This window comes from Epinephelus fuscoguttatus, linkage group LG2 (assembly GCF_011397635.1).
Source record: "Epinephelus fuscoguttatus linkage group LG2, E.fuscoguttatus.final_Chr_v1".
Taxonomy (NCBI): Eukaryota; Metazoa; Chordata; class Actinopteri; order Perciformes; family Serranidae; genus Epinephelus; species Epinephelus fuscoguttatus.
This window is the reverse complement of record NC_064753.1, coordinates 25,842,860-25,858,157: the sequence shown is the minus strand read 5'-3', so window position 1 is coordinate 25,858,157 and position 15,298 is coordinate 25,842,860. Positions and strand designations below refer to the sequence as shown.

The window sequence follows — 15,298 nt, the reverse complement described above, 5'->3', positions numbered from 1 at the left end:
GTACTCCCTGGGTTTAGCCTGTCAGGCAGCGCCTTTTAGCAGGGTGATGTGGTTACGGAGAAGATACGCTGCCTCCTCGTCAAAAAATAGTAAATAGTAAATATAATGACTGTAACATTGTCGTTTATTATCTATGATATAAATCCACTGTTCACCATTTGACGGTGGTGGTGCTTTCCGTAGTAGCACATAAGCGCTTCCTGAGAAAACAAATTCTGGGCGTAAACTGCGTAACTGCGCATGCGTTGTACGTTGTTTTTCCTAGGATTCTAAGAGGCCATTCATAAGTGGGATCATTTTAAAGCGTAAATTCACCCAAATTACAAAATTAACAAATAAATAATAACCGATCTCAGCTAATATTACATGTAGGCATATTTATTTTTTGCCTAAAGCCGCTAAAGTCAACCAGTGATCTTTTGATAAAACAGTACTCTACCTCAAGTTTCCTGAGTCAATTCATAAAATAATTTAAGAAAATGCATCATGTAAGGATCATATGAACATAAATAATAAAAGAGTTAACAGCAGAAACTAAAACTAGACCCCTCTCATGTCAATTCATATTGTTTTTGGGTGGGTCTGCTGCCCAATTTACCTGCTTGGTGATGAAGCTTTGCTCCTTGGTTTTTATTTGCTGAGGTTTTAAAGCAGGGGTGTCAAACTCATTTTAGTTCATGGGCCACATTCAGTCCAATCTGATCTCATGTGGGCTGGACCAGTAAAATAATTGCATAATAACCTGTAAATAACAAAGCTTTCAAATGTTCCCCTCTCTTTTAGTGTAAAGATATAACCTTTCAGGTTACATTCTGCTTACATTCTGAACTCAATTCATGAACAGTCCATTTACAAAACAAATGATAAACATCCTGAGATGAAGGCTGAAGGATGACAGAAAAATAAGTGCAATTTCAGCAATATGTCTGACTTTCAGCAAAGTCACCCACAGTGTAGCTTTGGTGCTGATGCTATTTTGTTAGCATAAGGTAGCTAGCTTTCTCTCGGCTAACCCTAAAACCAGACATGTAATTCCTCAAACCTGCCAACAATTCATTTATCCTCACTGTACTTGCGAGTTGTTGTATTTTTCGACATGATGCGTTTGATACTGGTGCTAAATATAATATACCTTGAGCACTGACAGGTGCTGTGAGCATACCAAAGCACACTGGCTTCACCTTTACCTCAGTGAACAAATAAGAACTGGTTCACTTGGACAAATAGGAGTAGTAGTATGTTTATTTGAAAAGTTTGAGCTAATGACTGCTCTGCAATTTTCACTCTTAGCAAAGTTATTGATTGGCAGTGGTAGTGATCTGGCCCGCAGGCCTTGTGTCTGACACCTCTGTTTTAAAGTATCTGCTTCAGAAACTTCCCGGGAACAATATCCCAGTTACTCAGGATCACATCTGAACTAAATACCACCTTGTAATCATTTTCCAACTTCAGAAGAAAATGTGTCCCAATAAAAACTAATCTGCTATAAATTATTATGGTAAGCATATATTGATCCCCAGAGAGAAAAAAAATCAAGTACTGCAGCAGCACAAAGACGGAAATAAATACACATAAATAAAGAAAAAAATATAAAAATAAAAAATTAGAATAAAGACTTACATACGAGTATAAAAAAAGTAAAAATATTTATAGCAAAAACATGAACTTAAACGTCCCCAATTAGGGTCCTACAGAACTGAAATGTTAGTGATGTATTGATTCAGTAAAGAGTTGACAGAAACCTAATAATAAACAGTATGTTTGCCAAACAAAAATTTTGAGAATAATCTAAAAGCAAGAAGTTGCATATTTGAGTGTTAACACAAACTCAGGATCTAGCAGCTAGTCTGATCCTGTCCTGTGAAGTTGCAGAGCGAGAGGCAACACATACAGTTGTATGGCCAGTCTCTGCCTACTGTATCATTTGAAAATTGCTTGTTGCAGCCATTAGTGAATGCAGGGTGAGGTGGGGTAGAGACCTGGATCAAATTTCTATTCATCTGAAGCCAGAGCGATGTCAGGTCATCACACAATGAGACAGGACCAGGGTGGGCAGAGAAGGAAGGAAGAAGCAGTGCAACACAGCTGTGATGAAACCAAAAACAACAGTCTTTGATTATTTGTAAAAGTATTTTACTAAAAGGGGAGTTGAGATTTTTACATCACCATGTGTTTAAATTGGTCCCAAAGCATTTATAGAAAATCTGAAAATAGTGATGACAGCAACATGAAGGTTACTTGTAACAGAGTCAGGAGGTTTACTGTCCTTCAGAAAACAAGACGAGTTTTTCTCTTTCCTGCTGAAGCTCTTCCCATTTCTTCTGCAGCTCTGCCTTTTCCTTCTGCACCTCTTCTCTCTGTCTAATCAAGTCTTCGGCTTCCTCCAGCTGTGCTTTCCTCAGCGACTCAATCTGCTCCCTCTCTGCAGCCGCCTCCCTGGCATTCACTGCACGCAGCCTCTCAAGCAGCTCCCTCTGATGCTCCAGAGCCCGAGCCTCCTCCCTCTGCGCACCCCTAAGAGCTACTATCAGCTCCCGCTCCCTCCTAAGCACACGCTTTTCTCCTTCAGATGCCTTTGACACTTTCAACACAGCTGTAAGAAAAGGGAAAGAGAAGGCCGCGTGTTTAGTCTCGTTACAATCTTGCATACAGTAGAACCACAAAATGAAAAATCTTTTTTGGTAACTTGATATTAATTTACATTAAAGACGTAACAGTGAGCTATAAAACCTTACCAGAAAACGATCTCTGCTTCTCTGTCGCCCTAACAGTCTCTGGTGGTGTTGATGTGACACCATTAGCATTGACGTCCTGTGATGTGTGGGGTGGTGGTGGGTGCTGTCCGCCTGCCATTAGCTGAGAAAAGATCTCAGGGTGTCTCTTTGACATGTGCCGATGCAGGTTGCTGGTGCTGCCACCTTCAAAGCACTTTAACTTCTTCTTGCAAATGCGGCAACGTGCCGCAGCCAAACTGTCCAAGTGCTCGTAGTGCCTCCAAATCAAGCTGCGTTTAGTCCATCTGCGTGTTACAGGGCGGTCATCACTCGCCTCTTCATGTGTTATTTCTTCTGCTGGACTCCCTTGTGTAGCTTCCAGGATGCCATTAATAGCAGAGTTCACACCAGCTTCATTCTCTATGGTGAAGGTGTCACCGTCACCGTCTCCGTCCTCCAGAGTCACTTCCACTAAATAAGAGGAATACAGAAAGTTATAACTTGGGCTGCAACTAACAATTCATTTTGGATTTTTTATATTGCGCTTTTTTTTTTACTGAATAACTGAATAATTGTTCAGTGTATAAAATATCAGAAAAATTGTAAAAATACCCATCAAAAGTTCCCGGAGCCCTATGTGACACCGTCATAAAATTTATTATGATGTAAAAAGAGAGGGAAGCATTTAAGAAGTAAATAATCTTGTTTTATTATTCTTTGATCAGACAGTTCCTGATTGAAATCAAAATTCAGCAGATTCTTTATGTATTTTAGCTTGTATTTTATCTAGGTTTGTCTTTAGAGAACATTTACCAGTTACATATCTTTGAAAAAGTCAGAGTTATTTACATACATAAAGAGCAATGAGCTATAAAACCTTACCAGAAAATTGTTTCTGCTTCTCTGTTGCCCTACCAGTCTCTGGTGGTGTCGATGTGTCACCATTAGCATTGAGGTCCTGTGATGTACAGGGTGGTGGGTGCTGCCCGCCTGCCATTAGCTGAGAAAAGATCTCAGGGTGTCTCTTTGACATGTGCCGATGCAGGTTGCTGGTGCTGCCGCCCTCGAAGCACTTTAACTTCTTCTTGCAAATGCGGCAACGTGCCGCAGCCAAACTGTCCAAGTGCTCGTAGTGCCTCCAGATCAAGCTGCGTTTAGTCCATCTACGTGCTACAGGGCGGTCATCACTCGCCTCTTCATGTGTTATTTCTTCTGCTGGACTCCCTTGTGCAGCTTCCAGGATGCCATTAATAGCAGAGTTCACACCAGCTTCATTCTCTATGGTGAAGGTGTCACCGTCACCGTCTCCGTCCTCCAGAGCCACCTCCACTAAATAAGAGGAATACAAAAAGTTACAACTAGGGCTGCAACTAACAATTCATTTTGGATTTTTTATATTGCGCTTTTTTACTGAATAACTGAATAACTGTTCAGTGTATAAAATATCAGAAAAATTGTAAAAATACCCATCAAAAGTTCCCGGAGCCCTATGTGACACAGTCATAGAATTTATTATGATGTAAAAAGAGAGGAAAGCATTTAAGAAGTAAATATTTGGCTTGATTGTTTGGTAAATGCTGTAAACAATGAATCTATAATCATAATTGTTGGCTGATTATATCTTCTGAGTGTTGATGAAGTTGAAGTCAACAGGTCTTTTTCACAGAGGACATTTTAGAAAGCCATGTCTCAGTAGAAAAAGCACTGGTAGAAGTTAGATAAAACATTAATGATGGCTGGGTTGTTTTAACGTTCTGTATGCAACATTCAGAGAATTAAAGGTCCAGTGTGTAGGATTTATGAGCACCTATTGGCAGAATTGGTATACAATTGTTCATAACTACGTTTTCACTGATTTAAACTAACCTGAAAATAAGAATTGTTGTGTCATCCTTACTCTAGAATGAGCAGTTTACAACTACATACGGAGCAAGTCCTCTTCCACAGTCTGCAATGTTGTTCTACAGTAGCTCAGAGTGGACACATCAAACACTAACCCCTTTTACACTGCCTGTTCAAGGTGGGAATGTCACGTTGTTAGTCTGCCTCGCTGTTCTTTATGAGGTACAAACTTGGAATGCAGGGACAGATTTGTCTCACCTTTAAACCAGCAGTGGAGTTAGTAACAGTGCCAGTCAACGTCGGTGTAAAAGGGACAGTCGGCAGGACGGGACCATACACAGGACAGGTGTAATGTTTTAACAACGTGTTATGTGTGCAACCCACTGCCAGAAGAGTTAAAAAGCAGCTGGAAACAGTTAGCAGCTAACTCAAAGTTGAAGAACAATAGCCAAAGATGTCCGCAGATAGGGAAAACAATGAGATCCGGGAGCTCCTCACCCTCACAGCAGAGGATGAGATCAGCCACTACATAACAGGAACAGTAAATGATTGTTATGGCCATGTTACGGCCATGTTACGGAATTAAGCCACCGGAGTTTGGTCCTGTGTGAAAAAGGAAAAGCAGCATGAAGACGGGACTACACAGGGTCACTTGCTACAGCACACACCTGCTGAAAGGCTCGCTCTCAACTCCACCCTGGCTGACTGTGGGCACCTAGTTCGGCAGCATTGCGCTCACCCTCCAGTCTACCCCCAGGTCAGCACCATTAGCTCTGTTAGCACTGTTGATATTGACTAATGCTGGTTCTGGAATTAGCATCGTAGCTTTTGGCTGTCGCTTTAGCTACCTCCATGTTGAGAACCGTGTACAGACAACTCATACGCTGTGAATTTCACATAAACTCCTTGAAGTCACCATACCCGAGCAGATCTGATCACCCTCCGTCTCCATGTCGCCATGTCCGTCGATGGAGGCAGTTTCCTTTAGCAAACCCGTCCTCCTCTTGACGACCTCGGTGGGATGTTTGACACGCAGGTGTCTCAGCAGGTTGGTGGTGGTGCCCTGACCCGGTCTGATCAGAAAGTCCCCGCAGAGCAGACACTGCACCGACTCTGAGTCGATGGTTTTAAAAAAGCCCCAGACAACACTTCTTTTGCGGACCATGTTTACTGTCGACTCCACAACCAAGTGGATGTTTCTTCTTCTCGAATTTTAATGGCAGCCTGCAAACCAGCCTTTAGGCGCATTACCGCCACCTAGCGGACTGGAGTGTGGAGCAGGAGTTGGCAGGAAAACAAACGAACACACAAACTAAACTCTCTTTCTAATATTACTTAATTTTTAAGCAATCAGTTAAAGGATGGCCTGCTTGTCTTTCTCAGCAAATTACCCGATGTAATATTACGTTTTCATCAATTGGTCCTGATATTAAGTTCCGTCTTTCTATGTCACACCTGTTTCCCCTCCAAACCCTTTACTTCTTACAATAACACATTTTACATGCTAAAGAGCGTTTACAAGTACAAAACATGCACAAAAGGAACACCTAATAAAGGAAGGAAAAAGTAGAAACAAAAAAATACATTTTAGTACTTAAGTTTAACACTAGGGGGGGATAAAGACCTATATTACAATTCTGAACACAAGCTTTTAGAGTTTATAACTGGAATAACAGATGTTACTTATGGAGGTGAATGTTGGAGATAATAAAGGCAGTTGTTAGACATTAACCCTTGGCGGAGATTTAAACAACATGCAGTCTCCAGGTGACTCCAGACTTTATTGCACCAAATATCGCTGCATAATCCCCAGTTACATAGGCTATATATCATCATCATCATCCTCAAGCAAAAAATATACATGAAACCCTCTAGTGTACAGTAACAAGACATGAAAATCAGATCAAAACAGTTACTGGTTTATTACAGTTTGTGCATAGTTCTTTGACCTAATTCAGGGTGCTTGCCTATTCTATGGAGTGTTTGATTTAATGCTGCACGTCCTATTTCCATACAGGTGATGGCCACCTGTTCCCTTGGGCTCCTGATCTGTGTTCCACCAACACCTACATGTTTCCGAGTACTGTTAAGATGACTTCCTGTGTCACATTAGTCCCAATATTCCTGCCTGGTTTTGCCCATACGAGGTGGAAAAAGCAAAGTTGAACTTTTCTATAGGCATATTGCACCACAACAAGAGGCTTTGTGAATAAAAATCCAATTAAAACTAGTCTAACTTTGTATTTGATAAATTCTAAATGAACCGATGAGACAGTATTCTAGATTTGTGCTACTTTTCTTTCTTTCTTTCTTTCTTTCTTTCTTTCTTTCTTTCTTCTTCTGTAGGCTATCTGTATGTACAACACAGTCTATAGAAGATTAAAGTAAACATCACATCATTTTTTTCCCAGGTTGTTCTAATCACACTGATGTATGTCCAAGAGTTCGTTTTTCTTTAAAGTTTGGTTTTATTTAGTTATTTGATGCTATTTGAAAAAAGGGCAAAGGGACATGTAACGTCATGATTGACAGCTGTGTGTGTCAGTCTGTGTGCTCCAAAATGGGTAGGACAGCTCCACATTACGATCGCTACTGCGCAGACTCTGGCACTAAATGACGTCACCAGCGCAATATGGCCGCCCCCTATCTGGAATATTTTGGCTTCATTTTTTAATACATTGTTATTATTTTATACCTATGGGTGGGATGAAGTGAAGATCTTTTTATTGCTATTCTGTTGTTGAGGCAGCTGTTTACTTCCTGCCAGTCACTGCATGAACAAAGATGTTTGTTTGTTTTTTTTTTTTAATTATTGAGTTATTTATCAAGTATGAAACACTTATTGTAATATCAAACTTTCAATACAGGGGAGTGTCAAATTATTAAAGACAACCATTATAATCTGAATGAAAGTTGAAAAAGAAAATAAGACAACATCAGTGATTATTGGAGTCTTTCAAAATATGTAAAATCAAGCAGCTTATTTTATCTTATGCATTATTTTCCCAACTTGAATAGTGTTTTCTTTTTCTTTTCTTTTCTGGGGGTCATGTAATAAGGGAGTACAAAAAAAAGGAGTATCACATAAATGCAAAATAGGCTAATACTCTGACTGAAATCCTTTAACTTGGATTTGAGTTTGTCACTTATCAAATAAAAATAGAAAAATAAACTGCTGAATTTTACATACATTTTGGCTTGACACTCTCAAAAGGATAAAACAAAATATCTCATAATTCCCAGCTCCTGTCTCTATTGACAATACTACATTTGGTATGATCTTGAAAAACAAAAATAATGAACTCTGTTGTAACATAATTGTATGTCTGGCAAAAAATGTCATACAATAAGTCCTGAAATCACTCCCCATTTTCTTCTTGAATTAATTTAAACTGTACATAAAATCTTTAAAACTGATGAATGGAATAAAAGCACAAAAGTTAAATAATATTCAAAAACATTTTCCCAATGTATCAGATAACTGAGATAAATACATATTTCCCCTGTATGCTGTATATATTATCATTAATATTATTACTTTTCCTCCTCTGTTGTTTAATATCACATTTCCATTCAAAACCTATAGTTAAATGCACTGCCCTTGTAATCCTGTTTTGTAAGATGTTTCCATGTTTTGTACTTCCTTGTACTTGTATAAATGTGCCATACAAGTGAATGTATAAATGTGACTGTTGCTATACTTGTGCTGTACATTTTCAATAAGATTTATTAAAAATATATGTACATTTCAGAGCAATATCTGAAGGAAATGCAGCAGTAGGCCTATCACACTCAAAGAACAAAACCATCCTGTCTTTTATGCTATGTAGGCTAAGCACTTTGTTTAAAGCATTAAAAATAGATAATGGGCATTAACAAACATTTCAAAGAGAAATACAAAGGGACCTATTTAATGTGGAGAACTTATAAACAGGTCTGTGATCACAGTGTGTGTCTCCTGCCTGTGTCTATCTCTCCTCCCACTCTGTGGACGGTCAGACGTTAACAGCCTCACAGCCACCGATCACTCGCCGTCAGCCATGTTGTTGGTGTGACACACTGAGCTGTCAGCAACAGGTTCTCTCAGTAACAACGCAGCTAAACTTTCACATTTCCCATCAAAATACAGCTCTCCGTGGATAATAAACCTTCACAGTGTGTGTGGGAGACCGTCCAGGAGTGGTGGATGAAAACTTCAGGACCCTCGGAAGATCGGAAGTTGGTGTTTTTTGGTGGTGAGAGAGGTACGTTGGCGAAACTGCTTAACTAAGCATTAGCGTAACTTTAATATTGTTATGTGGCTGCTTCTATAGGTGACTTTTTAGTTTCACATGGGTATGTACAGCTTCGCCTGTTAATGTTTGTTCAGTTTATGTCATTTTATTCGGGAAAATAAAAGAATAATGTATCTTTGAAGGGGTGATGCTGCTCTGCTGCTGGGATGGGAGTTAACGTGAGGTTAGCTAAGTTAGCTAAGTTATGATTTCATTACATGTTAGGTTTCATCTCCACCTAGTCACAGGGTGGTTATTGTTTCTGATGTGAGGCATTGTAAAGTTTGTAAAGGCAGATTTGCAGGTCAGTCTCCTAAATTCCTCCCTGTTGAAACGAGTTGAGCAGGTTGCAGGCAGGTGATCAGGGAATGTTACTCTATCAGTTTATCATGCAGACACACAGAGGGAAGCTCAACTCAGTGTGAGATTGTTCATACACACAATCTGTGGGCCACATTAGAGCAGCAGTGCTCATATAGGTCTTTATTATGAATCTTTGGCCTATTTTGGGTGTCCCATAGTTGGTTTCTTGTTGTGACAGTTGTCTAAGATAACATAATAAGAGCAAACAGTAAGTAAGCATCACTTCCAACATCATTAAAGGTACTAGCAACCCAAAACAATGCAGGCCTGCTTCATAATTAGCAACTTACAGGGTTATACTAATATGTTTATTGATACATCTTATTGCAATGCCACTAGTGGAGTTTACACATCATAAAAATGGAGATTTAGTAGCACCTGGCCTTATTTTCGTTAATTTTTATCAAGTGTACATTTCTGTATTTATCAATGAAGAAGTCTTGTCTTCTTGAAAGTGTTTTAACTTTTAACATGAGTACATGGTAAGGGCACGCGGGGTCTAAGAGCAAACACAGACTGTTCAGAATTGCAATCATGGCGACCAAAATTTTTGTAAAAGAGCAAAGACAGCTGCAATGCATGTTAAACATGCAGGTGAAACTAAAAGCCCTGCAAAATATGGCTGCTCTTGTTTATCCCCTTTTTAAAGAATTCATAAAATTGCCCTCGGGAAGATGCTATAGAGCTGCTGCAGCAAAAAGTCTTTCACAGCGAATGCAATAACTGTGCTAAATTCATAAACACCATTTGGACTCTAACCATGTCTGTCATTGCTGTCTGTACTGTGCATGTTGTGTTGTTTGTATGTATAGTGATTACACTGTGATGGGTTTTAGTCAGCTGGTGAAGCTGAAGGCACATTTGCATTTGTGGACAATAACAATTATTATGCAATATTTAGTTTTGCATTAAATCTTAAATACCATGTTGTTTTACTGCACAGGAGACTAATGCTTAAAAATCTATTCTGCAGTCTGCATCATCAACATTAGTCAGTGTAATGTTGATGCCCATTCAGTTTTATGGTGAAATTAGGCAGTCATTGCTTGACACTGATGGGGCGACTGAAATAGTGATACAGTAAAGCTTAGGGCCATAGAGCCTTTTCAATATTTTCATAACCATGAAGCAGTTGTATAAAAGTATTTCCTTGCAAAATAAAGCAGGGTGTGAGGTACAGAGAGAATGGGTGGCAGTGGGTAGGGTGATATTTGAGTTTGAAGTGCCTGATGTGATGTTACATGTTGAAGAGTCTATCACAGGATGGCAAGTATCAGCTGTTCAGAAGATTATTCTAGTATAGAAGTTAGCAAACATCCAGTGGTAGTGATAGTATGTTTGTGTTTGCATGTGCCGTCAGTTTTTAAAGCACTGTGGTTGTGTATCATCGCTTCGACACACACCGTGATACATTCACTGCATGCACATAGCTTGCAACAGAGATTTAAAGCTTGGCAAGCTGCTCTTATACAGTGTCTCTGTCACTGTCCATAATGTAACTGAGTCTTCAGTCACGCCAGCAACAGCAACCTTTACTTCTTCGTAATTGTAACGCTGAGCATGGGTAGTAATAAAAAATAGTAGTGAAAAGGAACTGATCAACCTGGTTTTTAAGTCCATGTTCACAAACTTCTCTTAGGTTGAAGCATGCCTGCCAGCTGAGCTTAACGTCAAACCTTCCCCCCTCAGATGTCAGCGAGGAAACACATGCATAAATACACACAGCACTACAAGAAATATCCTGTTGTAACTCTACTTCACACTGTAAAGTAACAATTTATCAGAGTACTTTCTCCAGTCCTGTCGTATCTCCTGATATATGGACAAATCAGGGTGAGTCTACAAGAGGGAGAGGCATGCTTTGCCTCTTAAGAAAACAAAACACAGCATTGCAAACATTGTAAATCAAACCCAATCTGAGACACTCCAAAGGGCCCTTGCAGCAGTTTTTGAATGTGTGGATGGTGGCGCTGAAATATCACTTAAACAAACTGAAGAGTTAGCTCTACAGCGGGAAGCCGTTGGAAAGACAGAACAAACAAGGTGGATGAGTGGTAAAGGAGATGGATAGCCAAAGGAGTGAGGATAGTTTTACTGTAAATAGAAACAAACGCACACAAAGGGAGAGAAAGAGTCATCAGGGTGGAGTTGATGTCATTGGTGTGAGGTCACTGAGCGAAGCGGCTGAAAATCAATCATTGATTTCATAGAACAACAGACAGTGCTTGTTTCAGGACAGAGTAGTGATGAGGACGGGCCAGGGTCACACAGTTGGTAGGGCACAGATTTCGAGGCGGAGGGACAGACACAGACATGCAATGATACATGAAGAGACAGAGAGGCAAGGAAAAAGTTCATGTCAGGGAATGAGGAAGAAGATGAGAAAAGATTCATTGTAAAACATCCTTTCCTCAGTCTCATCCATCTCTGTCTGGTTCTTTGTTGTGTTATAATTTCCTCCTGTCAGTGTTAAGAGTCTTCATGGCAGCAAGGTGCTGTATGAAAAGTGCACACTTAACAGAGCATAAGGGACAAACAGACCCAGACTGATACTCCCAGAGTGAGAGAAAGAGAGTCTGACACGCAGGGCTCAAAGCTGCTACTGAAGCAGCTAAGGTCAGTGACAGCCTGGCTATTTATCCAACAGTTTTCAATGTTATGTATATACTAACAGAGAGACCGAAATGTCCCAGTCTCTTAGCAGGAACCAAAGCAGAACTGGAGCAGGTGAGGTCTAACCAATATAGCCACGCCATAAATAAAAAGAAACACCACACTCTGAGGAAGTGGGGTGTTTCTTTTACCACTACACTCCAGTCATGCATGAATTCAGCCCTCAGTGGTTTAATTTGACCTTGAAGAATAGTTAAATGTAATGGTTTTTTAGTCCAAAGAAAATGTGCAAGCTGAAAGAAGTTTGCAAAATTCCATTGGTTTTAATAACGGCCCTGCACTCCAAAGGGACTGCACAGTCTTGCTATGGATCAACAGGCCTTCGACAGAAGACACTTTGACTTGACATAGCAGGAAAACCGCAGGGGTAATTAATAATATAATGGAGCCTGCATTCCATTTAGCTTTACTAGTTTCAGAGGCATGTAACTGTGTATTCTGGCTATGGATGTATAAAGAGAGGTGGGGCCCTGTTCATTCCTGTGAAAGCTGCTCAGTAGCACATGAAGCCGAAACAGCTTGATTTCTGCAGTATGAAATTACCCGGATGTTCTGTATTGTGTGGCCCATAGAGCAAGTGCCCTGGAGACCTAAGGCAGCTGAGTGGCTAACTTCTGGTTTAGCCCTCCGCTAATTTGAATGTGGATAAAATGCAGCTCTTCTAGACTTTTGAAAAGTTATCAGTTCAAAAGGATAATTTCCATATAGTGAAACAAGTCATTTCATGGAGGTTGTGACGCTAAAAAAATGTACCCACTGATCTACAGATGTGTCTTTAACAATGTAAATCTATGGGGAAAAGTCTTTTTCCAATGGCTTCACTTGACGACCTGGACATTGTTTTTTCACCTTTTTCCACTATGTATAATTGGCTTCAAAGCCCGGCGCTGTTCCTGGGGTTTCAATTTTGGCTCACTGACAAGTCTTATTGATATACTTTAAGGAAACAGAATCATAATTACCTCCTTTCCTTTCCTGCTATGTCCTGTATTTGCTAGTGTAGGCCTTGACTTTTCTTGTTTGAATCCACAGCAGGAAATTGACCAGCTGTAAATGTTCCTGTCATGGATGCCTGTCTGACATGTACAGTTAAGTTATGCTGCAGTGATCTGCTGCAGTGTGAATGCAGCCCCTATACAATATTACGAAACTGGCAAAAAAGTTGCATAAGAAATCTTCCTTTCTTTGTGACTAATAGTTTGTGGGCCATCTGTCTGTGCAGTATCTCGTACAGCTGGTCATGTAGTCTTTTCACCTGTTTTGTGCACCTCGACATTTAGGCCCCATTCACGCCTGGTGTTATAATTTGATCCATGTCTGGATATGATGTTTAGATAACAACATCCGATCTGAAATTAATAAGCAGTCTCATTATCTTAAATCTGCCTGTTTGTGATTGGATGCCTAATATGCAGATTAGCCAGGCAGAGGTGGCGCACTTGTCAACAAACATACCACGTCTCAGGTCAAGGAAGCGAAGCCATGGACAAGAGTCACGTTCATTATTAATGTTCTTTTTGCAAGGGAAGACTTCCTGCTACGACTTGTAGCTTTTCGATAGGCTCGCTTGAGCTTGCAGGAAGAGGCAGAGTTTGGTGACCTTTCAACTTGCTGGGTGGATGTGTTTTTCTTAAGAATGTGGTCAGATTGCATTTACACCTAGCTGATATTGAAGACGTGACTGTGGAAGACTTGTTTCATAAACTACAGGTTAGGACCCAATATGTGTCATATGTCTATTTATATATTCAACCATGACAACTGTAAATGGGACTACTGTGTGGGTGTGAACACCAGGATGGGCTTACACAAGCTTAGCATTGGGCCAGACCTTGAAAAGTACTGTAAATTAAATGCAGCATCATGCAATGGTGTAGCTAGAGCTGGGAGGAAATCAAAGTCTTGCTTCAGTTGCCAGTCTCTAGTCATTACAAGGATGTAGTGTCCAGACTATACAGTGTGTTTTGAAAAGCTATTTCTGAGCTTATGAAAATTGCTCAGACTGTTTGACGATCAGGCAAACCCTTATGTAAAAAATGAAAACTTTGTGTAATCTGTAAAGGTATTACTTATGTCCCCTTCTCTATGGTGCCCATTGTAACGCTACCAAAACATAGCATCAGGCCTTCATACACAGACGCCTTCCTGTAGCCTGGAGTCTGTTTTCAAACCTTGTTTTTAGTGGTTTTTAATAGGTCTTGCATCGCAGGTGAAGTACAGCTGAAGTTATTTACTAGGGTAGGTGGAACCCTCAGGAAGGATTTGCATGAGGAGTGCAAAGCTGAGTCTGTCACGTAGGTTGGTCACTCGTGCCAGCAGAGTCAGTCGTTCAGTCGGTCAGTTGGTCAGTTGGTCAGGCAGGCATCCAGGCAGGAAAAGTCAGACTCCACTGTCACTCTGGAAAAATTAAACCCTAAAGCCGACAGTTCAATGCTATCTTTCATTTATTCATTATAATTCCTACAGTGTTATATTACCAGAGGTTACACTCTACGACTAGAGTCTGACCAATACTGAAAGGCCAAAACTGTTGTCTCTTGTCAGCTTATCACTCATGTCTGCCACACAGGTATGTTTGGCATTATGCATGAAAAGTGCTTGAAACAGTATTAGGACTCGATGCAGCGGTTTGTCTAGCTAACTCTACTGTTTACATTACTGTTCCCTCAACACCTGAGATTAACTTGTCTATTATTTAAGTATAAATCACACTCCCACAGTCATGGAAAACCTGGAAAAGTCAGAGTTCACAATCTTGCTTTCCAGGCTTAAAAAAGTCGAAGGAAAATCCTTGAAACTTTCGGAAAAGTCATGGAATCTTGTTGTGTGTAATGGAATTGTTAGAGTAATTTTCAGTGGATAACCTGCCGCATAATGTAAACAAATTTATTTTATGTAGGTGTACAACATAGCTCAAGCATGTGTCAATGTGTGAGTCGTGACGTTTTGTTTACCATCACGTATGATTCTCAATTTTCTCCCCGCAGTCCGTCTTCTCCTCCATGTGTGCCAGCTAGTCGGTACTTTGTTTGAATAGAGTTTTAATCTATTATGTTTGAATAATGTAGGGCAAGGTTGGCAAGAAAAATAATTTTTCAACAGTGTGATTTACCATGTAGGGTCATGAATCGAAAAGTTTCCATACCTATGCACCATTAATACTTTTAAATTGTACCATGCCTTGGGTGCTCATTTGTGTCTCAGAGCACTAATGCCTGTTTTGATAAGCTCTACTGCTCCGTGTCCGCAGACCGCCTAATATATTTGAAGTAAAATACACTGTATACTTCCGTTGGTGTTATACGTTGCTAACGGCCATGGAAATTCTATTATGGGTCCTTGAAACAGTCATGGAAAAGTTTTGAAACGTTGTCCACGTTTGGTCTGTGATGACCAGACGTGATGGATCCTTGTGACAAACCACTCAGTCGG

General features: G+C 40.2%; 2 protein-coding genes across 3 annotated transcripts in view; one reads left to right on the top strand and one right to left on the bottom strand.

Moving 5' to 3' along the window:
- Positions 1-2,111: 2,111 nt before the first annotated feature.
- Positions 2,112-5,793, bottom strand: LOC125880630 (zinc finger BED domain-containing protein 4). Its single transcript, XM_049563262.1, has 4 exons — positions 5,478-5,793; positions 3,597-4,043; positions 2,736-3,185; positions 2,112-2,593 (listed from the first exon to the last, which is right to left on the bottom strand). The coding sequence occupies exons 1-4, from the start codon at positions 5,719-5,721 to the stop codon at positions 2,259-2,261; spliced, it is 1,476 nt and encodes a 491-aa protein (XP_049419219.1). The 5' UTR covers positions 5,722-5,793; the 3' UTR covers positions 2,112-2,258.
- Positions 5,794-8,564: 2,771 nt separating this feature from the next.
- The window catches only part of itsn2b (intersectin 2b), a 44,150-nt gene continuing 37,416 nt past the window's right edge, over positions 8,565-15,298 (top strand). The window contains exon 1 of one of the 2 annotated variants that reach the window (XM_049594240.1): positions 8,565-8,800. The gene's annotated coding sequence lies outside the window, so the exon portion shown is untranslated. The remainder of the gene's footprint in view (positions 8,801-15,298) is intronic. The other variant, XM_049594233.1, reaches the window with a different exon arrangement.

Bases quoted from the DNA above. Each gene is read 5' to 3' on its own strand.
- LOC125880630 (XM_049563262.1), bottom strand. From the start codon at position 5,721: ATGGTCCGCAAAAGAAGTGTTGTCTGGGGCTTTTTTAAAACCATCGAC. The intron at 3,186-3,596 runs GTAAGGTTTTAT...CCTCTTATTTAG, and splicing joins GAAGCAGAAACAATTTTCTG to TGGAAGTGACTCTGGAGGAC. The intron at 2,594-2,735 runs GTAAGGTTTTAT...CTTTTCTTACAG, and splicing joins GAAGCAGAGATCGTTTTCTG to CTGTGTTGAAAGTGTCAAAG.